This window comes from Halichoerus grypus, chromosome 2 (genome assembly GCF_964656455.1).
Source record: "Halichoerus grypus chromosome 2, mHalGry1.hap1.1, whole genome shotgun sequence".
Classification (NCBI taxonomy): Eukaryota; Metazoa; Chordata; class Mammalia; order Carnivora; family Phocidae; genus Halichoerus; species Halichoerus grypus.
The window spans coordinates 42,082,088-42,094,372 of NC_135713.1; the positions used below are offsets into that span (position 1 = coordinate 42,082,088).

The 12,285-nt window shown below is 40.1% G+C and overlaps 2 protein-coding genes across 2 annotated transcripts in view; both read right to left on the minus strand.

Annotated features, from left to right (window-relative positions):
• Positions 1 to 12,285, minus strand: part of ZNF300 (zinc finger protein 300) — a 52,426-nt gene that overhangs the window by 2,873 nt on the left and 37,268 nt on the right. The window lies entirely within an intron of this gene.
• LOC118534655 (zinc finger protein 300) lies at positions 769 to 7,097 on the minus strand. Its single transcript, XM_036090646.2, has 5 exons — positions 6,839 to 7,097; positions 6,005 to 6,131; positions 5,300 to 5,343; positions 1,162 to 1,288; positions 769 to 920 (listed from the first exon to the last, which is right to left on the minus strand). Exons 3-5 carry the CDS (start codon positions 5,312 to 5,314, stop codon positions 790 to 792), a joined length of 273 nt encoding a protein of 90 aa, XP_035946539.2. The 5' UTR covers positions 5,315 to 5,343; positions 6,005 to 6,131; positions 6,839 to 7,097; the 3' UTR covers positions 769 to 789.

Consider the following 12,285-nt stretch of genomic DNA (forward strand, 5'->3'; position numbering starts at 1 on the left):
GGAAACCTTTTTCACCTTTTGAATTCATTTATCTTACAAACCATTTCCTATATATATACTTAACTACTATTATCCTGCCACCGCTAGCCACAGAAACAAGGTCCCTCTGCACTCAAAATACTTTAACTCTCCTCAGTCTACTTTCCTAATTAAAAACTAACACAAACAACAGAAAAGTCCAAGATCCTGCTATGGATTCAGTATCAGATTCACACCTAAAACCCAAGCTTATATTCCACTACTTGTCATTAATACCTCCTATATGTCCCAAGTAAAACTAGCAAAGTTCTCCCAGAAAAGCCTTAATTCTCTAACTTCAAGGTTTTATTCATATACTCTCTCCCCACCAGTCTGCCTTTAGCCTCCTCCTTCAGCATCATCAACACTTTATGTATCTTTCAAAGCAGCTACAGCTGCATGCTCTGAAAAACGCCTTTTGAATTGTTGTATCTTTAGACTCTCATTTTCTCTGAACTTTTAAAACAGTAACTATATTTGACATATAATTGTGTAGAGCCATGTACCTGGAGGTCTTACCATCTGAAGTACAACCTATGTTCTTGGGAGGAATTTGCCTTTCTATTGCCTCTCATAAAAGGTGTTAAAAATATACATATATGCAGAGAGAAAGAAGATCAGTAAGAAATAGCTCCCCCTTCTAAAAGCTTACAACTATTTAATTATTTGTTGAATGCCTACTAAATTCTCAGCACAGGGACAAAGAATAAGAGATTTCAGTAAGGACAGAACATAAACCTCAGGCATCAATTAAGAAAACAAACTGATATTTTACTTCCCTTGTCTCCCATCTGCCTGATTTTCATCTGGTAAGATCCAATTTGGTATGTCTCTCTTTATGATCCATGGATCTTCTCCTTGCTCCAACTTAGAGATGACATCTGGTTTGGAAACTGGATATCCTATTAAATGGAAATCACAGGAATTGGGATTGACTGCAGTGAAGGAAAAAGTGAAGGTGTAGTTTCAGGAGGGCTACAAGAAGCAATCCAGGTGGCCCTCAGCAAAAACAATGACCTCCATTTGGGAAGGTCTGAAGATCATAAAAGTCATTATATATGTCAGGAACTACCAACCATAGCACCTGATAAGGAAAGGAACTTGGATGGACAAGTCTGAGTTATGCAGGAAAGCCATCCTTACCCATTGAGACCAGGTGGCTGAAGTTCTCCAGCATCACATCCCTGTACAGGGTCCTCTGAGCAGGGTCCAGTTGCTGCCACTCCTCTTGGGTAAAATCCACAGCCACATCCTTGAATGATACTAAGCCCTGTAACAGTATATTCCTGTTCAATCTGAAGTGATCATTCTCATCATTTCTATTGCAGTATACAAAATTGTACTACACCTACTTTTATATCATATCATGGTATTTGGCAGAAACAATACAAAATCCTGTCTTTACAAGAAGAGCCAGAAACAGATCAGGAAAACAGAAGAGGTAAATCAAAAGGCCTACTTGATGAAAATGGTAATTTAATAAATGATAAGGGCAGCATTCAAATAACTGAGAGGAAGACAGATTACTCAAAGAATAATATTGAAACAACTGGTTAGCCAACAGGAAAAGAATAATGTCGAATCCATATGTTCAAGGTAGAGCTGTAGCCCTTTAAAATTCATATGTTAAAGTACTAACCACCAATTTCTCAGAATGTGACTTTATTTGGGAACAGGGTCATTGCAGAGGTAATTCTATGAGGTCATTAGGGTGGACCCTAATATACAATTTTGTATATTGCATATACAGTCAGTCTCATCTAAGTGATCTCAGTCTTAAGGTGCCTCTCATCCACATTCACACCATCAAGCTGCCAGGCATTTAGTTTGTCCCTTAAACAGCCTCATTAATCTCCTCATTTTACTTATGAGAAAACCGAGGATTACAGTGGTTAAGTAACTACTTGCCAGAGGTTATACATTGAATATATGATTAACTCGCAGATTTAAAAGCATGTATTCTGAATGGATAGCTTGAGTTCTTGACCCCTGCACTCCACACTGTCTCCTTGATATTGTAAACAAGATCTTTTGCATCTTACTGTTTTAATAACACCCTTAGTCAAACTTCCCGTGAAACACCCTATATTTTAGTTTTCTTCAAATTCTCAGCCTTCCTAAAACCACTCTGCTCTTTCTACTTTTGCAAATACTTCCCATCTTTATCCTACTTCCCTCATGATTTAATAATCCTTTGAGCCTATTTTCTACTTCCTTAGAAAGCTGGTTCTTTCTAAGTTGCTTTCTAAGTTGCTCCCCATCTCTGCTTTAACAGTTCTTTGCTCCCATGCCTCTTACAGAGCTTTTATTTGTTATGCTGGTTTCCATATCTGTTTACCTAATTTTTCTCTGCATTCCTCCCAGAAAAAAAACATACCTAAATCTTGAGATACTCCACAGCCAGCCAGTGCATATGACACACATTAGGTACTCAACAAATGTTTGCTAAAAAGGAATGAAGGATGATTATAGAGAATAAAATCAAGTTCACATTTAATTAAAAATAGTTTTGTGCATTAAGCAGTTATATTCTTTTGATCTGAATAACAGTGACATGAGAAAAAAAAATAAATGTGGAATGTAGAGAAAATCCATTCTGACAGGAAGATTAATAGATGTAATTCTAACATTCGGATTTTGCTTTATTAATTATACTCAAATACTTCGGGGTACCTGGGTGGCTCAGTCGGTTAAGTGTCTGCCTTTGGCTCAGGTCCTGATCTCAGGGTCCTGGGATGAAGCCCTGCATGGGGCTCCCTGCTCAGCGGGGAGTCTGCTTCTCCTGCTCCCTCTCCCTCTGCTCCCCCCCACACTTGTGCATGCTCTCTCTCTCAAATAAATAAAATCTTAAAAAAATATATACTCAAATGCTTCAATATACTAAGTATGTATAGATTTTGTTAATTGTGAGAAAAATACAGTACATAATCAGTGGGAAATTGTACTTTTATCATCTACACTTTTTTGTGGCTTGGGTGACTGGGAGAATGGAAGAGATGGAGAGCAGGTGTTAGAAAGAGAAAGTAAGAATAGACATGTGTGCAAACATGACTTCACTTCTGGACACTATGGAAAAAATACAAATCCCTCTTCTTACAGGAAGAGGCATATAATCAGTTAATTAGCCCTGGTAGTTGGATTTATTAAGCTAATAAAAAATCCATTTTCCTTCTCTAAAGCTGCTCTAACAGAAATATAAGACTAACCAGATAGGTAATTTAAAATTTTCCAGTAGCCATAATCAAAAACTAATTTTCAAATATATATATCCCAATTCATCCAAAATATCATTTCAAAGTGTAACCAGTCTTTAAAAATTATTAGTGAGCTTTTTGGAACTATATCTTCTAAACTCAGTATGTATTTTACACTTACAGCACATCTCAATTCAGACTAACCGATTTCAAATGTTTAGTAATCACATGTGGCTGGTGGCTCCGTGCTGGACAGCACAACTCCAAAGCTACTGACATCCAGAAGAAAACGACCCCATCTTTTCACAATAGAACTCACTTGTTAAGCTCTACTGTAAAATACACATGAGATTTCTAGATTTGACAATTAACAGTGATGATGATATAATAATAATAGTAACAATAACAACAACTAACACTTAATACAGAACAAACCATCCCCAGATACAGTTCCAGGCATGGTTTTTATTCGCTTAACTCTCACAACAACCCTATGAGGATTCTAATCTCCATTATAAAGATAAGAAAGATAAGTCCCAGGTCAACCAGGTTGCAAAGAAATATTATGCATCTGCCAAGATAATAAAGAAATCTAGGTACTGGCACGGGAAGATAGTCAAAAATCTTTACATGGGACAGTAAAATTAAAAAACAAGTTGCAGGGATGCCTGGGTGTCTCAGTCGGTTAAGCGTCTGCCTTCGGCTCAGGTCATGATCCCAGGGTCCTGGGATCAAGTCCCACATCGGGCTCCTTGCTCGGCAGGGAGCCTGCTTCTCCCTCTACCTGCCACCCCCCCTGCTTGTACTGTCACTCTCTCTCTCTCTCTAGCAAATAAACAAATAAAATCTAAAAAAAAAAAAAGTTGCAGCACAGAATATTTACGTAACATTATTTTTCCAAAAGAAAAACACAATAAAGAGACACTCTTATACATCTGTACTTTCACATGTACACACTTAATCAGTTATACTCATATTGAAAAGGTTTGGAAGATTACAAACAAATGGTGAACACTGATAATCTCAGGAGGAAGACAGTTTAAGTTAAAATGAGTCTCAGTTTTTAAATTTTTATCGTTTATATAGTTTAAAACTTATATACCATGTATATAGCCAATGTTGGCAGGGAGAAAAAGTAATGTAGACTGTTAAAAATGGAAGCGCAGAGAAGGAACTCGCCTTGAGTTGGACAGTGATCCTACATAACCTGAAATCAAACGAAGGGTATGGAACATCAGGGGCCTGTGCTCTACAAAGCTTTGCCAGATAATTATAATTTAAGAACTGCCCTTTGGGAAGAAAATAGATTTTGGAAGACCATTCAAAATGTACCTATCCTGTGTTATAGATTTTATCAGTAGATAAAACTGGACAATAGGAAGCCTCTGTAATCAATTAGGCCCTCTAAACCAGAAACCTAACAAACTTTTCCTGTAAAGTTTGTACTTTCAGCATTGCAGGCCATACGGTCTCTGTTGACTTACCCAACACTGCCATTGTGGCAGGAAAACAGCCATAGACAACAATACATGAACAAACAGTTCGGCTGCGCTGCCAATAAACTGTTCATAAAAACAGACAACTGGATTTGGCCTACAGGCGGTAGTTGGATGCGCCCAGCTCTGAAGAATAAGGTTCAAGGCGTTTAGCTATGACATTATGATACCTTCCCTCTAAAAGAGATCATTTTATGATACAGCTATAAGAAATCTACTGTTGCATTTACCACAGGCGTGTTGGTAAGAACACTGTATACTCCACCACCTAGAGAAAGACCCAGAATGGAAATCTGTTTTAGTCTTACATGGCAAGAAATAATTTCTTTCCATGAGAAATGTATCTGTTTTCTCTTTAGAGGACTGCGTAACTGATAATGTTTGCAAGAAGATCAGAAAAATTGGTACATCCGTTTTTAAAAATGTTTTCAGGCCAGGTTATCCACATGTTACCTAGAACTCTTTCTAGGTCTTGATCTTTATTTTGGTTACCTTTTCCCTACTCCAAATTTTAGCTATCTGTACTTCCCCATTTGACTGGACAGAAAATGAAAGAGGAAATTTTAAAAATTAAAAGTAAAAGCAACTCACCTGGGACTTCATCATTTTCTGCTCTCTTCCAACAGGGCAGAAGCCTGAAAGAGCAAAACTGGTGATCAGAAGGACATTTTCACAGACCAGACCCAGTCTGCAGCTTCCACATTCACCAATCCAGAAACATTCACCACTAGACGTCAGGTGGATGATGGGACAACCAGGGATAAGGCTGTTTGGTCCTTGCAGAAGGGTCAGGAAGCACTAGGTGAAGGAAGTCCTCTTGTGACTACACTATGATGATACAGAACTTGGTCAAGGTGATTTAATTGTATAGATATGTTTCATATTGACTCACTAAGAGCTTATTGTTCCCCTATGAACCAGTAATTCTATTTGTAGAATATTTTTATAAGGCAATAAACATGAATAGATTTATATAAAGATTAACTGCAGATGGACTTCCCTAGCACTAAGAATGGCCATGACCAAATGGAAAACTGAGAAATGTATTCCCTTATTCCCCAGAAAGAATCAGTAGCTGAATTCCAATAATCTCCCAAGAGAGCGTTTATATTTTCCGTCAACTCAGCAAATTCTCCTGCCAATCAATATTCATGGACCAAAATGTTAATTTTAAGATGTTTTCTGTTTAAACTATAATTGCAGATTTTCAACAGTGCAGTCATCTGTGTATAAAAATGGTGATAGGTTGGAAGCACTCGTACAAGAGAATATACTACAATGCAGGAAGGTATATACCTGGTCAATTTTTCTCAGTCCCAGGAGGAGTCATGCAGACAAGACTGAACTGGTTCAGAGGAACTGAATGCTCCCATGACACGGAGACTGTTTTATATGGAGTATTCCAGGCGTTGTCAAAACTGATCTGGAAGGAAACAACCAAAATAGTAATGCTCATGTCTGGGTACCCGACGGGTGCTCAGTGTTTCTTGAATAAAATATAAAATTATTTCAATAAGCTTAGAAAAAGGCAGAAAGTCACACTTTTGGTAATAATCCATCCTTTTTTATTTGTTCGGTCTTGTTTTAAAATGATCATGGGGGGTGGGGAGGCACCAGGCTCAGGGTGCAATGGTGAACTGAGAAGGGGGTCTAACTTTAAGAACTCAAGGGTTGCCTAAAACCTGTGTAAATTTTAAATGTAGGTAAAAGTCTTTCCCAGTAAATTGGGGCTGATCATCATGACTGCCTGATCCCATTATTGCTCCCTCCAAATTTCTGAATCCTCGGGCCTAGCGATGACACACAGAACTCCCCCATGACCATCATATCACTGACCACGACATGGATGTCCCGGTCATTTAGTCCAAGCCTCCTCCCCAGTCACTGATTCTCCAGAGTCCCCTAAATCACTGACCCCAGTCAGGCCCCTACACGCCATTTCTGATCCCACAGGCAACCCCATCACTGACACATCATGCCCCAATTACTAACCTCATACCTCACTCCAACCCTGACTCCCAAATAAACCCAACACTAATCCCACAAACCTCCTCACCCCTGACGTCATAAACCTCCAATCACTGACCCTCAAAGACCCCTTCCCTCCTGTTACCAATCTAACGGACTCACCGCACACAGCCGCCTTCCGACTTGCGGCTCTGTTATCCGGTCCCGAAACGCCCATCACCGCTTTAGCCGGGACGGCTGTCACAGCCATACTGGCGAACTCTCCCGCTTCCTGTCTGGGAGAGTGCAGCGCGGGGCTCCTGAGCCTGCGCTGTTCCGTACTGGGCGGTTTGGCCCACTCTGCATCCTCGGCGGCTTTGTTCAAGAGGCAAGATGGCGGCTCCCAGGCGGTGTATCTCGTTGTGGGAGCCGCCATATTGAGAGTCCGGTCAGATCCGTACATGCGGAGGAATTCGATTTATTCCTGAGTTTGGACTGTGCCACCGCGGCAGCGAGGGGAGGGGGCAAGATGACAGAAAGGAGGACTTTAAAACCAGTGAGGCACGAGGTTTTGCAGAGAGCTTTTACAGGAGGATTGGGGAAGAAGTTTGAGTGATACGACTTCTAGTAAAAGATTGCATTTGGTGAAAGAGAAGGAATTTGGAATGTTAAAATACTCTCATTGACGACACTACTTAAACATGTTTGTAAATGGTACAGCCCTACACCGGGAGATTCTACTTGATGAGAGGGGTGAAACGTGAAATGGTACAGTCCCGTCCGTGGAGCTGCGGCTGTGGGAAAGAGGGGCCAAAGTGGTGGTGGGTGGAGGAAAGGGATGCACAGCAGAAATGAACTTTAAACTAAAAGCGATTATAAGGAATTCTCTAGGGGAAATTACTAATGTTGGAGGGAGTTGCAGGGGCGGACTGAAGAAGAAAGGAAAACTGAGAGACGGGGAGGAGACTGAGGCCCAGAGCGATGACGTTGAGACGGAGAAAGTAGGGGCCGCGATAACGGGGCAAAGGAGAGGCCTGTGTAGGCAGCGGTGGGAGCCTGAAGGGCAGAAAACGGGGCGCAGAGGGACAGAAGTGGGACGCTAAAGGACACAACGCGGGAGACTCAGAGAGAGAGGGAGATTGAGACAGAGAAAGGGGAGACTGAAAAACAAGAAAAAAATGGAGAGGAAGCCAGCGAGGAGGTTAGATTTCAGGAAAGTATCACGTGAAAAAACCTACACCACTTACCATAACCATTAGATCATACGCCAGGCTTTTATATATTTATAAGATATAAATGAATATGTGTGTGTGTTATATGTGTGTTAACATGTTTCATGTGCTTAAATAGATCCGATTTTGAATCATGGTTTTCAAAGGAGACATTATTTTTGGCTTATGTAATTAAATGAGCAGTAATTTTACATTGAGCACTTATAGTTCTCATGTCAAGTAAGAACAAATCTGGACTTAGGGAGAGATTTTATTCAGAAAGATGATTGCAGGGGCATCTGGGAGGCTCAGTTGGTTAAGCGTCTGCCTTGGGCTCAGGTCATGATCTCAGGGTCCTGCATGGGACTCCCTGCTGAGCGGGGAGTCTGCTTCTCCCTCTTTCCCTCTGTGCTCTCTCTCTCTCAAATAAATAAATAAAATCTTAAAAAAAAAAAAAAAAAAGAAAGAAAGATGGGAGAACACTTCAATCTCAGAAATCTGCAAGCATCTCAAAATCAAACTGACCCTGCCCCCCCCACTCCAGCCCCCCCCGCCCCCGCCCTTTCTTTAACATAGGGTTAAGATGGGTTAGCGGGAACTTTGAAGAGGTAGGAGTGTGTATGTGGCAAAAACAGGGCACTTTAAAATGTTTCTGGGGTCCTCACATTCTGAGAAAAAGCTGTTAGGGAGGATGTTCTGCGTATACAACTTGTTTAGTCTCTGTTTAAACTTGGGGAGGAGCCAAAGCTTAGGTGCCTGAGGGAAGAGAGAGGCCTAACTTTTGGTGAAGACAAAGAAGAGGGTAAGAAGTGGGCAGTTGTGCTCATTCCCTTCAATTTAAACTCCCACAGTTACATCAATATTTATTGCATGCCTCAGGCTTAAGACGGTGTAGCCACTGTGTTTGGCACAAAGGGTACAGTGATGATTAATTCAGAATCCTCAAGGAGTGATGCCAGTGTAAGTTGTAGATATGGGAAGGGGCTGAAACCATGGAGAGCCTTGTAGGAATTGTAAAAACTGCAGCTCTTGATCCAAAGAGTGATGAGAAGCTGTCCCTAATGTATCTCATTAAACAAGAAACTGAAGGAGAAGACTTCCTTCATAATGAAATAAATACAAATTAAAGCTGCAGTAAGGTACTGTCTCATTTATTTGCTTGTTTAAAAAATTCTAATTTTGGAAATATATGGTGTTGATAAGGCCATGGGAATCAGGAATTCTCATGTATTATTGGTAGGACAGAAAAAATGATACAGCCCCTGTATAGGTGGTTTAGCAATAGCTAGCAAAAATACATGTATTAGTTATCTTTTGCTGTGTAATCAATTACCTGAAACTTAGCACTTTGAAACTACAAATGTTTATTGTCAAATATTTCTGTGAATCAATCTGGGAATGGCTTAGCTGGATGGTTCAGATTTAGTCTCATGGATTTGCAGTCAAGCTGTTGGTCAGGGCTGCAGTTATTTCAAGACTCAAATGGAGAAGGATATGCTTTCAGATTCAATCAAATGGCTGATGATACATCTCAGAATATCATTTTCCAAGCTCCATTCCTTACTATGTGGACCTTTCTACAGGCCACTTGATTATCCTGACATGGTAGTGGTCTTCCCTCTCCTCAAGCCTGCCTCATAATGTGATAGCTGGCTTCTACCAAGCCCAAATGAGTCAAAGGAGAGAGAGAGCGCACGAGCAAGGGCACATAAGATAGAAGCCACAGTCTTTTTATAACCTAAATTAGAAGTGATATCTCATTCTTCTTTCTTTTGTTTGCTAAAAATGATTCAGGAAGGCCTGCCCACTGACAATCAAATGGGAATTGAGCCCCACCTCTTAAGGGGAGGACGGTCAAAAGTTATTGTCATAACTTTCACCCTTTGATTCAGAAACTCCACTTCCAAGAATATATTTCAAAGATGCATTGGCAAAAAAAAAGGACCAAAAAAATGGTCAAAAGAAAGATTATTCATTACAATTTAGTATTATTTTTTTGATATCAAAAGACAAACATCTGGGCGCCTGGGTGGCTCAGATGGTTAAGCGTCTGCCTTCGGCTCAGGTCATGATCCCAGGGTCCTGGGATTGAGTCCTGCATCAGGCTCCCTGCTCCGCGGGGAGCCTGCTTCTCCCCCTCCCTCTGCCTCTCCCCATGCTCATGCTCTCTCTCTCTCTCTCTCTCTGTATCTCTGTGTCTCGAATGAATAAATAAATAAAAAATCTTAAAAAAAAAAAAAAAGACAAACATCTGGATGCCTGGGTGGCTCAGTTGTTAAGCGTCTGCCTTCAGCTCAGGTCGTGTTCCCAGGGTCCTGGGATCGAACCCCGCATCGGGCTCCCTGCTCGGCGGGAAGCCTGCTTTTCTCCCTCTCCCACTCCCCCTGCTTGTGTTCCTTCTCTCACTGTGTTTCTCTCTCTGTCAAATAAATAAATAAAATCTTAAAAAAAAAAAAAAAAGACAAACATCTACTAACAGAGGTCTGGTTGTATAAATTATCGTATACACATAAAACAGTACTGTTCATCAGTAAGAGAGACAGAAAAATCTCTATGTAACTATATGGAGTGAGATTCAGGATATAATGTTATGGGGAAAAATGAAGATGGTTTATTACTACTTAGTTTTATAAAATATGAAAATGAATGAATATATATACAGTAAAGTCCCATTATTCATTATAGTTATGTTCTATATAAGGTTGCTGCAAACAGAATTAGTGAACGCTGAAACATTGCTCCTAGGGGAAATATATAAATATATATACTTATACATATACAGATACATAAGACACATACACACAATACATATGTATTACAGGTATTATAATCTTATATTGCAACTTCGTGAATTTTACAACTTGTACAACTTTTATAACAATCTTAAAATCAACTTATCCTAGGAGATTCTACTTTCTTTATTTTACAAAAGAGAAAATGAAGTTCAGAAGCATTAAGTGACTTACCTGAGGTCACTACACTAACAGGTGCCAGAGTTAGATTCAAACTATAACAGAGTGGCCCCAGAGCTGGAGTTTCTGCCAGGAGCACTGCCCCTGCTGTCTCCATCCTCTTGAAAGCTGTAATAAGAGGAAGAGCATCACCTCAGTTCAACCTCACATAGAAATGTGTGCATGAGGCAACTCAAATGTTTCACTGTTCTGTGCATGTCTTATGACTGCAAAAGCACCACACTGATCAGGGGGTTATGTCAATTTTAGCAATTAGGTTAGGTGAATTTGCAGATATGGAATCTGTGAATAATGAAGACCAACTGTATGCATGTGTGTGTGTGTGTGTGTGTGTATCTGAAAAATAAAAAGCAAATAATGGAAGAATAAACCATCAAAATATTACCTATAAAGAGTGCTGTTAGTTATCTACTGAAATGTAGCAACCTATCCCAAAACTAAGTGACTTAAAACAACACGCATTTATTGTCTCTTTGTGTCAGGAATCTGGACATGGATTATCTGGGTCCTCTGCTTCATGGTCTCCCACAAATCTATAATCAAGGTATTGGCCTAGGCTGGGGTCTCATCTGAAGGTTTAAATGAGGAAAGATCCACTTCCAAGCTCAATTACATGATTGTTGGCAGAATTCACTGTCTCAAGGATTGTTAAATGAAGGGCATTCACGTCCTTGCTGGCGGTTGAATGGAAGCTACCCATAGTACCTTGCCATGCAGGACTCTCCAACTTGTGACTTATATATTTATTGAGGCAGGAGAAAGAATCTGTAAGCAAGATGGAAGTCACAGTCTTTTATAACCTAATCACAGAAGTAACACTCACTCTATGTTGCCATATTCTATTGGTTCAATGCTACTTACTCATATGGAGGGTATTACAAAGGCCATGAATACCAGGAGGTGGGAATCATTGCCCATTGTAGACCCTTGCTACCACAGGGAAGAAGAAAATAAGATAGAGAGGACAGAGATAGTACATAATCTTCTTTGAACGTACATGTTCTGTTGATTTGACTTTAGAACCTCAAAATATTTATAACATTATGAAACAAAATTAAATTTTATAAAACAATCCCAAATTTCTACTTCTGGCCAAAGTGAAATAACAAGGATTGGATTACACTTTCACCTGAAACAATGGAAAACCCAGACAAATGTATTAAACAATGGTTTTCAAGACATTGGACATCAGGCATTTAAGGACAGTGATCCTTAAAGATGGGAAACAAATGAGGTAACTCCTTTTGATTGCTCAGTTTGCTGCCTTGAGAACATTTCCAGGACACAACACAGGGAAAGGGAGCACAGGCAAAGTCCAGCAGACTCCCAGAGTGAGGAGAAAGAACCAAGGAAGCTAGAATCACAGAGCAGAGGACCAAGGAGGAGAAAGCTGTACCAAAAAGAGAACTCCAGAGTCTTGCAGAGGATCTACTTCAAGTACTCATCA

What these genes read in the sequence shown, in the direction of transcription:
- LOC118534655 (XM_036090646.2), bottom strand. An exon ending in CAGCCACCTGGTCTCAATGG is followed by an intron (nt 921 to 1,161) that starts GTAAGGATGGCT and finishes TCCATTTAATAG; the next exon opens with GATATCCAGTTTCCAAACCA.